Source organism: Nannospalax galili, unplaced genomic scaffold (genome assembly GCF_000622305.1).
Source record: "Nannospalax galili isolate Female #2095 unplaced genomic scaffold, S.galili_v1.0 scaffold639, whole genome shotgun sequence".
NCBI classification, from domain to species: Eukaryota; Metazoa; Chordata; class Mammalia; order Rodentia; family Spalacidae; genus Nannospalax; species Nannospalax galili.
The window spans coordinates 580791-591266 of NW_008344644.1; the positions used below are offsets into that span (position 1 = coordinate 580791).

At 42.9% G+C, this 10476-nt stretch overlaps 1 protein-coding gene across 5 annotated transcripts in view; it reads right to left on the reverse strand.

Annotated features, from left to right (window-relative positions):
* Positions 1-5466, reverse strand: part of Pcmtd1 (protein-L-isoaspartate (D-aspartate) O-methyltransferase domain containing 1) — a 93096-nt gene extending 87630 nt beyond the window's left edge. The window contains exon 1 of one of the 5 annotated variants that reach the window (XM_008840896.3): positions 5334-5416. Coding sequence is in view for 2 of the 5 variants with exons in the window: in XM_029567271.1 (XP_029423131.1) it covers positions 5334-5392 (59 nt within the window). In the remaining 3 variants the exon portion in view is untranslated. Of the gene's footprint in view, positions 1-5333 lie in introns of all 5 variants that reach the window. The other 4 variants (XM_008840898.3, XM_008840899.3, XM_029567271.1 and 1 more) reach the window with 4 other exon arrangements.
* Positions 5467-10476: the final 5010 nt, after the last annotated feature.

A 10476-nucleotide genomic window follows, 5' to 3' on the forward strand; every position in this document is an offset into this window, starting at 1 on the left:
AGCGTGCGCGTGTGTGTGTGTGTGTGTGTGTGTGTGTGTGAGAGAGAGAGAGAGAGAGAGAGAGAGAGAGAGAGAGATACAGGGACAAACAGAAACAAAAATTTAACAGCTAAAATGAAATACTTCTTAAAAGCCAGTGAAGAGGAAGTTTTTTGCCCACCTCTGACCATCTCCAACAGTAGACAGGTTTCTGCTTCCATTTTATAATCCAGTTACATTATAACTGTTTTACTCAGAGCAAAAAGTGTCATCCTAAGGTTAAGCAGCTATGTGGATCAAGAGCAAAATTTACTGAATACACTAACCAAGGTGCTCTTTAAGAAATGTCATGTATGAGTTTAAAGACAAAGACGAGAGAAGCCAAAGAATTTGAATGGTAATTCACGAGACCAAAGTACTGCAGAACTTAAGTGAAACTCTTCTGCAGCTGATGCTCAAGTCTGTTACCACACAAAAGTTTTTAAAAAGGTACTAGGACCACTTAATGCCACCAAGAGACTGGAACTTATTCCAGTCAATGATGAGACACTACAGAGAGGCACAGTGGTCAAGAACAGATGTACAAAAAGACACTCGGAACCCCAATTCCAGCTCTTCCACACACCAGCAATTCCTGAGACTCAGAGGCTCCACGTCTTTGCCGGTGAACTGGGGGTAACAGTACCTGCTAATGTAATTACAAGGACCGAATGTGAATAAAGCACACAATAAGAAAACCAATCAAAGAGGGTGTTTTGGGTGTCACTAGGCAAAGAGCATGATTAAGGATTTTTAGGACAATTAATATCAGTAAGCAGGATGAAGAGCAAAGCCCAGAGGGGAACGATCTCACTGTGCACATGCACAGGAAAAAGGCAGGAGGGAAAGAAACTACTGCTGACACTAGCAGAGAATCAAAGACCAGGGGTGACCTTGCCATGTGGGGCCTACATGACTAACAAAATATCATTAATAGAAAGAAGGAAATAAGAAAGAGGAGCTAAATCTACAAAGTAATTCAAATTTTGAGTTTATCAAAAACAACAAAAGAAACAATTCTGAAAGTTAAAGAAAATGGGACTGGTGATGTAGAATTGGGATGCAGGGGAGATGCAGCTAGAACCAGGGGTCTACCTAGGATCACCAAGTGATGTAGAACTGGGACGCAGGGAACAGGCAGCTGGAACCAGGGGTCTACCTTGGATCACCAAAAGGAGAAACAGCTCCAAAATGCGAGGTAAGAATCAAAACTGAAACAACACCTAAAACCAAGGCAGGACAGGAACAAAGGCTGAGAGAGGAGGCCACAGGGACCATCTGCAGGTGCTGGCTGGTAATGGGGCAGAGATGGCCTGGGGCACTTCACAGCCTACAGCTCTTCAAATGCTCAGAGTAACAGCAGAGTATGTAAATTACAGATGAATTATGGTCATGAGATTACAACACAAGGTGTAGGATAAGTGTAAACTCCAGCGTCATTAATTATTCCAATTCAATACCCAGCAGGACACAATTAATACAGGGTAATTTTAATTAGGTTTTATTTCAGTAACTCAAAAGGCTGCTCCCACACATTTGGCTCTAAGGAATCTTTAAAGAGCCCTTCTGTTCACTTTGACAGCCACTCCCACCCCAACCCCTCTCCCAACAATCCCAACTCTGGGAAAATAAGCCTTTAGCCAAGTCTACAACAGCTGACTTATGCAAATTAGTTTTCAGTGCCCCTAGTACTCTCACATCTTAGGTATGTAAATTTTGTGTTCTCTACCTGAACCAAAACAAAGCAAGCCCCCACCCCAAAAAAAGGGGAGATTTTAAACAGGAGAGATCACCCCTTGTGTTGTGTTTTGTTTTGTTTTGGTCTTTTTGAGATAGGGTATCCCTGGAGCCTCAGCTGGCCTGGAACTCACTATGTAGACCAGGCTGGCCTTGAACTCACAGAGACCCACCTGCCTCTGCCTCCCAAGTGCTGGGATTAAAGGTGTGCGCCACCACGCCCGGCCTGTTTTGATTTTTTAAATCATGCACTAGACCAAAATAGTTGGTTTATTTCTGGCTACTCACATGAATATATGTCCCGAAAAAGGATTTTCAGGCTAAACTGGAAAAGAAACTTTCCCATCAATCCTAAAACTGCTCTTAATTTTTGTTTTGCGTTTTGTACTGGCAATCGTACAGAGGCTTTGTTTGTGCACACTAGGCAAGCTCTTTGCGACAAGCTACACTTCCAGCCCTTATTCATTTTTAAAAATACATACATTCCAGGTTTCTCAGACCCTCTCTGCCTCTAAAACCCAACAGATCTTAACATACTCAACTAAAGAGATCATTCTGGGCTACAGGGGAAACATTTTTTGTGTCTCATAAATATATAAAGCATATCTTCATATGGAGTTAATAGCAGATACTTACTTCTAACTCGTTATCACCATTAACCACTAAGAAAAGCTCAAATCTACTATATGTTTACTAAAACTTTTTAAAAATATATTATTTTTATTTTAGGTGTATGAGTGTACTGCCTGCATTTAAGTGCACCTGTGTCGTGCAATGCCCTCGGAGGTCAGAAGAGGGTATCAGATTCCCCTGAAACTGGAGTTACAGATGGTTGTTACCCACCTTGTGGGTGCTGGGAATCAAATCCAGGTCCTCTGCAAATGCAGCCAGTGATCTTAACCACTGAGCCATCTCTCCAGTCCCCATTTACTGAATCTTTTATATACGTTTTCTTTTCAAAAAACGTGTACCTGACCATACTCTAAATTTCACTACTGGCCATAATTCCTTAAACTACAGTTGTCACACCTGCTAGAAAATTTAAAAATTAATATATACCATATGACATATGCCCTACTGCCAAAATGGGGAGGCAGTGGGAAGTATTAGGGTTTTTTTGTTTTGTTTTGTTTTTGAGACAGGATCTCTCAATAGCTACAGCTAGCCTAAAACTTGCTATGTAGACCAGGCTGGCCTTGATCTCACAGAGATGCACCTGTCTCTGCCTCAGGAGTGCTGAGATTAAAGGCACTGCACTAGCAACGGATACATTCTTTAACACTACTGAAATAGCAAATTTTAATCTTAGTTCACTTTGTATTCTTTTCAATTTACAAAAGATCTAGCTAAGTTCATAAACATGTTTAATACTGAAATGAGATTATCCAACCAATTTGAAGTGAATGAGTACCTGCAGCTAGAGAGGATATCCACATACCACAGCATCAAACACGACAGGAGCAAGACAAAACAAACCCCGTCTCTTGGGTAAGGGTCAAATATCTTATACGGGGCTCGGGAAATGGCTCAGTAGTTAATATTGAGTACTGCTCTTGCAGAAGACCCAAGTTCAGTTCCCAGCATCAAGTCAGGAGTGGCTCACAACTGCATGGCACTCACTCCAGCTCCACAGGGGATTCCCTGTTCCGGCCTCCAAGGGCACCTGTACTCAGGTGTTCATATTCTCCCCATCTCGTCACACACACTATACATAATTAAAAATTATCTTTTAAAATTATTTTTTAATCATTAGCCACCAGAAACCTCATCTAAAAAGACACTGATGTGGCTTCTGACATTTATTTCTTCAGACTATTTCAATAAGGCCATTTTCACTAATGGGAGACAACAAGATAGAACAAAAAAATGCAGTTCTAGAATTAAGCACACCTAGAAAAATAGTGCACCTTCAGGAACAGTCTCTCAGAGATTATTAACTTAAGTACGCTGTTATGAAAAACCAGTTGGAGCATTCTATTGCCTTCTATTGACTTAAGTTCCCAAATGAATGCAGTCTAAGATTTAAATGTCTAAGATTTAAATGTGGTGTTAAGATTTAAGGCTAGGCATGTTTAGAAACATATTGCTGCTTGTGATTAATTTACTCCTTTCTGTTTTCCCTGAAAGTTATCACCAAGATTAGCACCATAACGCATTTTTAGTAAATACAAGTTAGAGATTTAAATGAGCAAAGCCTCCACCTGTTCTACACACAAAAATACAAAACAGGTATCTGCTAGCTCTTACTTAGTAGCAAACAGCGCAGTACCAACCCTCTATTTCCAGCCCAACTCCCTAAGGTTCACTTATCAAAACTGTTAATCCCTGGTTTTTGTTTTTGAGATTAAACTACAAACTTCCAGTACACCTTACCTCTTCTTCCTAAGTGGCCTAGACAACTTTAAAGAATTAAATGTTACCATCTGACTATATGGTATTTAAATCTACTTTGAGAAATGCAATTTTAAAAAGTAAACTTTTTATAACCTTCAGGCAGCCATTCCTTCTCCTTTAAGCTATCATTGGGCTTGTGTAAACATATTATTCAACTTGTTTCAGATGAAAGTATCATATCTGGCCTTATACAGTCTGAAAAGTTTCAACATATTAAGTTGCAAAATACTGGCTTGTAGACCAGGCATGGCAGCGCCTGCCTGTAATCCCAGCACTTGGGAGGTAGAGGCAGGAGCCTGGAGTTCAAGGTCACCCTCCCCTACACAGGGGGTGCTTTTAGGCCTGACCTATAGGAGACCTGGTCTCAAAATACAAACACACACACACACACACACACACACACACACACACAAATTGGTTAAGTGACTTCCTACTGAAAGCTTGAAGGCTATGTTCAGCAGTAAATACATAACTATGTAGCATTTAAAAATAAAGTATGTAATAAAAGGAAAGGGTCCGTATGTTGGCCAACAAAATTGGATTCTACACATGTTTCTAAATATACTCTTCATATGAACCGACAAAATCTTGAATGGTTAACTGCATGCACTTGAAATCTGGTCACCCTGGATAGCAATTAGGAAATATCGGGGGTTGGGGTCGGGAGCCAGAGGGAGGGCGGGCGTCCCGTCCGCACAGCTTGGCACCTGTTTTCTTACAGAGCACGCAATACTTTTCTAACGAGGAAACTCACGGCTAAAGCGTATTCCTCTTCCTCTTCCATACCCAAATTCTTCTGGTTTGCTAAAACATAGCTGTGATCTCTCACTTTAAAGACACACGAAGCATTAAGTAAGTTTGGGGGTGTCGTCCTCCGATCTGCAAAAAAGACTGTGCGTCTCCCCTCCCTGCTGGGAATGCCGGGCACGCGAAACCACAGGCACCGCACTCACAGAAGACGGCAGACACCCCAACAACAACCAAAAGTAGACAGCGAACCCGGGTCTGCCCAGCCCCCAAGGCGTCACGAGCTACGTAGGCTGGAGTGCAGCTCAGAACCAAAACAACAGCAGGTCGGCGGTTGGAGCGCCCGGCCCTGCACGGCGCCCGCCCGCACCGCGCCCGCCCACGCGCACCCGGCCCCTCCACCGCGACCCCGGCCCGGCCCGGCGGGGCAACGGTACCTACAGCCCGGCAGTCCGCCAGACCCGCCGTCGCGCTTCTGAGTTCCGCGATCCAACATCCGCCGCCGCCGCCGGAGGGCGGGGCCCGACCCGCGACCCCGGCCTCCCGCCAGACCCGGCCTCCAGCACGACCCGGGAACTGCGCATGCGCGGCCCGGCCCCGGAGAAAGCCGCCTGCTGAGGACGCGAAATCTACAAGGCCCGGGACGCCCCCGTTTGGCTCCGCCCCCTTGGCAATCGCTCCGCCCCCCCAAGCCTAAATAACGCGAGGCTTGGTGGCTGGCGACTGCAGATCCCGCGAGAGCTCGTGCTCCGCCTCCTAGTGAGACCTCCGGCTGCTCTGGCTGCCCGGGGGCCTCCCGCCGTCCCTGCGGTCCGAGGTCAGCCAGGCCTATGGAACAAGACCCGAAATGGAGGCAGCTCTTGTAGAGGACCCGAGTTCGATTCCCAGCACCCACATAGCATTTGCCAGCCAGCCATAACTCCAGTTCCAGGGTATCCGATGCCCTCTTCTGACCTCTGTGGGCATTGCACGACCCAGGTGCACTTACGCACGTGCATGCCATACACTCATACACATAAAATAAATATAAACTTTTTAAGTCCGGAAGTAGTCCCTTAAGACCTGTTCTCTGCGCTGCTTATGGACGCACTCTGCCTGCCTCTGCATGTCCGGCTGTAGCAGCACTGAAGCCACTGCCTAGAAGGTTTCTCTGGGCTCCTTAAGCATCGTTGGAGAGGAATGCTTTCAAAGATGATCAGGGTCAGGAGTAGGAAGTACCAGCACTGATTGTCCTTGGCCACTCTGAGATTTTGTTTTTTTCCTGCCAGTTATCGGTCTTAAAAGGAATCGTGTGCCACTAAGTACTGTAATTTTTTTTTCACTCTTGACCTGTGTGCACGTCTGGCTGCCACAAGTCAACATCCAGTGTCTTGCTGTATGCCATCCACTTTTTAGAAAATGTTAATGAACTTTTGTGCATTTTATACAATACATCTTGATCGTGTTTAGACCCCCTCCCCATCTGCATCTTGAGGGTTGGAGTTCATGGGCATTCTGTTATATATGTTAAGGCCTACCATGTCAAATTGGTGTCCCCAAATGCTCTTCAGTGAGTCCATCCACTGAAGCCTGATCAACCTATCTAGTAATTTTTGCCCACGGATCCGCGTTCCTATGTGTGTTTCCTTCCAAACCACTAGTATATTGACACATGATTCACCTGCTAGATTTGCATTCGGTTTTGGGCTTTGGCTGTCTGAACTGACTTTCACCTCAACAACTTCACTTTATATGCTTTAGAGTATAACTATGCCCACTGGGCTTTTAGATCAGAACTATGCAGAATCAATTCGTCAGTCTTTTCAGTGAAGCTGTGGGTCACATTCATTAGCCCCAATCTTTGACTTTCTTGCCTGGACCTAGGGCACTCCTAATTGTGATGGGATCACTGAACAGTCTTTCAGGATTAGTTTTCTGCTACTCCTAGTAGAAATTTTATCATTTGAAAATACCAAGTGGGTGTAATGGCTCCTGTCTACATTCCTCTCACAAGGTGAAGACAGGAAGGTCAGGAGTTCAAGGCCATTCTCAGTCACATAGCTCATTTGAGACCAGCCTACGCCATATGAAACTCTCAAAAACAAATTTTTGTTTTCCATTTTGTTTTGAGACAGAGTTTCCCTGTAGCCTGAACTGGGCTGTAACTCAATATGTAGACCAGGCTGGCCTCCAACTCACAAAACTCATGAATTCACCTGCTTCTGCCTCCCAAGTGCTGGGATTAAAGGCGTGTGCCACCACTACTTTCGTCAAAGAGGAAGACAGCTTACCATAAACGAAATAAATACTCGGGATCTAAGGAATTAGGAAGGCTTGGGGAAAAGGGAGCTTTCCTTGTAGGGATGGTTTGATTTTTGTTTCTTTTGCTTTGTTTTGTTTTTGGTGTTTTTGAGACAGGGTCTCCCTGTAGCCCCAGTTGTCCTAGAACTGGCTGTGTAGACCAGGCTGGCCTTGAACTCACAGAGCTCCACCTGCCTCTGCCTCTGCCTCCTGATTTTGTTTCTTAACAGGGTCTCACTGTTTGCCAGGTGGCTTAAAACATGAAATTTTCCTGTGTCAGCCTCCTGAGAAGTTACAGGTGTGTGCTACTCCACTGGTCCTAAGTGAGGAATTTAGCAAAAGTCATTTTGGCTTTTTCCCCCCCTAGCTTCCGTTTCTTTGCCCTTTCTCCTGTGGGGATATTTTGTTTGTTTGTTTGTTTTTTTGTTTTTTGAGACAAGATTTTTCTGTAGCCCCAGCTGGCCTGGAACTTGCTATGTAAACCAGGCTGGCCTCCATCTCACAGATATTCACTTGTCTCTGCCCACTGAGTGCTAGGATTAAAGGATACTGGAGTTAAAGGCCTCTGCCATCTCACCCAGCAATTCCTAGGATTCTTTTTTGTTGTTGTTTTTGTCTTATGTGCCCAAGGAAATCAGAAGAGGGCATTGCATGACATGGATGCTCTTACATACATGCAGACAGTACACTCACACACATAAAATAATAAGTTTTTTTAAACAAAAGAAAACAAAACAAAATACCAAGAAGCGTACTAATTTAATTTTAAAGGTTTTTAGTTCTTTTAATTTAACATCTATTGAAACCTAAGGGACTGTGTGTGCAATGGAAAATAAAATTATGCTTTCCTAGTCAGTTGATCCTATTCTGTGCCTACTTCAGAAATGCCTGATCTGTTTAAATATTAAAAATGACACTTGACTGTGCAGACTATGTTCAATTAAAAATTAATTTGAGCTGGGTGTGTTGGTACATGCCTCTAGTCCTACCACTCTGGAGGCAGAGGTAAGCAGATCTCTGTGAGTTCAAGACCAGCCTTGTCTACATAGTAAGCTCCAGGCCAAAATGCCATCTCTAATAAAGAGCCTTAGCTACATTACTTCCTATGTCGATTTTTTCTTACCTCTGCTGGTGAGATATTACAGCAAAGACGGTATATAGATAACACCTTTGCTCACCAAAAATGAATTCAAGGCTTGTTGCATTTGCCTAATACTGACCATACGCTAATGTGATAGTAAATTAGGCAAATGATATTTGAAGTGATGTATAATATCCATTCCCTTAATAAGTATATTGAATTAAATACCTTTTGGAAATAAGAATTACAAAAAAAGAGCAAGTGTCAGCCTTACTAGCAAGAGAATTTCATTTATGAAATGGTTTGAATGCTTAGATTATCTAGAGTTATGCTTATATGAAATTATGAGCCTAAGAGGTCTACAGATTAGCCAGTTTGCTCATTTAGACAGGAAAATATTTGAAATAATTTTGGAAGTAATGACGAGAATTTCATTACTTTATCTTGAAAATTGCAAAACAATAGCATGATGACTATGTGGTTATCTTCTGAACTTCTTGCTATGAAACCTTTCTTCCATGTATACTTTTTCTTTTCTATCTAATAGATTGAAATTATAATCAGTTGAAATCATTTCTCTATAATGAATCTTTATTTATGTTGAAACAAACTGCCTTCTGGAACTCTTTTGTCATCAAAATAACTAGCAGCTAGGTATGGCAATCACACTTGGAAATTCTGCACTTAGGAGGCTGAGGCAGGAAGACAGCCATGAATCTGAGGCCAGCCTAGGCTGCATAAAGAGTTCTATCCATGCCTGTCTGAGTTACTAGGCTACAATGTGAGACCCTGTGTCAAAAGAGGAGAGAGGGACTGGAAAGATGGCTCAGTGGGAAAGAGCGCTGTCTGCTCTCACAGAGGACTCTGTGTTCAGTTCCCAGCATCCCTATGGAAGCTAGGACCATTCATAATTCTAGTTTCAAGGGATCCGATGCCCTCTTTGGCCTCCATGGACATTCAAACACTCATACACATAAAATAAAAACAATAAAATATTTTTTAAAGAGAAGAGAGAAATATATATTGTACATCAGTATTTACTGAAAATAATAAATGAAAACATAATTTAAATTCTGTATCATTTCAAGCAGAAATCTACTGAGGCTGGTCTACACCAGATTTCTGGGAAGGCATTGAGTGTTACTCAGTTTAAAGGTCATGCCTGGAGGACAGTTGGTTGGGTTCCACAGCTCCCACTGCCCCTGCTGCTATGATGTAAGTCATGACAATCACCTGCTTTTCTTTTGATAACCTCAGGAATGGTGTCCTGGTGCTGTGCAGGTGTCACCCACACCATCTTCATCTGTACTGTCAAATGATCAACCTTTCCTTTACATGATCTTCACTGTGCTCTGGTTGACCTACAGCTCACCTGCGCCAAGCTAGAAAGACTAAATGATGTAGGAATGCATTACAAGATCTTCATGTATGAAATCACATGAGAATATTTTTGTGTGGACAGTTCTTACAAGCACAGTACAAAATTCTTACAATCTAGGGCTAGGGAGATGGTTCATGCTTGCCATGAGTCTTGGAGTTCAGATCTCCAGAGTGTCTGTAAAAGATGGATGGATGTGGTAGATGTGTTGTGCATTCTTTGTTGGGTTTTTCTCATTCTGTAGCCAGGGCTGGCCTAGGATCACTACGTAGCTCAGACTGGCCTCAAGCTAATGGCATTCCTGCCCCAGCCTCTCAAGTGCTGGGATCACAGACTTAAGTTTACTAATCTTATCTTTATAAAAATCTACATAAGCCTACATTTCCTGCCCCATCAAGCTAACCTCTCTTGACTCCCACTCTATAAATTGACAGCATTCATTCCCCTACCTCCTCCCCACCTCTTTCTTCCCACCTTCCAATTTCTGTAAGCTTTCAAGGTTAATGCCATTTTATTATTTATGATAAAATTATAATTAAATGAGAACTTTCTTCAATCTGAGGCTTTATAAATACAGACAACAAAGATTTAATGAGAAGGCTTACTGTGGAATGAGAATGCTGTGGTTTAGAATACAAGCAATACAGTACATTAGTGCACATAAGTGATCTTTCCTAAATTAGCTATCAATCTCTTTTCATTCAAAACTGGTGAAAAGCAGTTTCAGGCAGCTAGGTTCCCTCTGGTGTTTCCTTTTGTGGCAGTTCTGTCGACCTGCTTCCAGGTCTTGCCTCGTGTATCTGTGCTTTATGCTGGCTTTTTTTTTTTTTTTTTTTTTTTG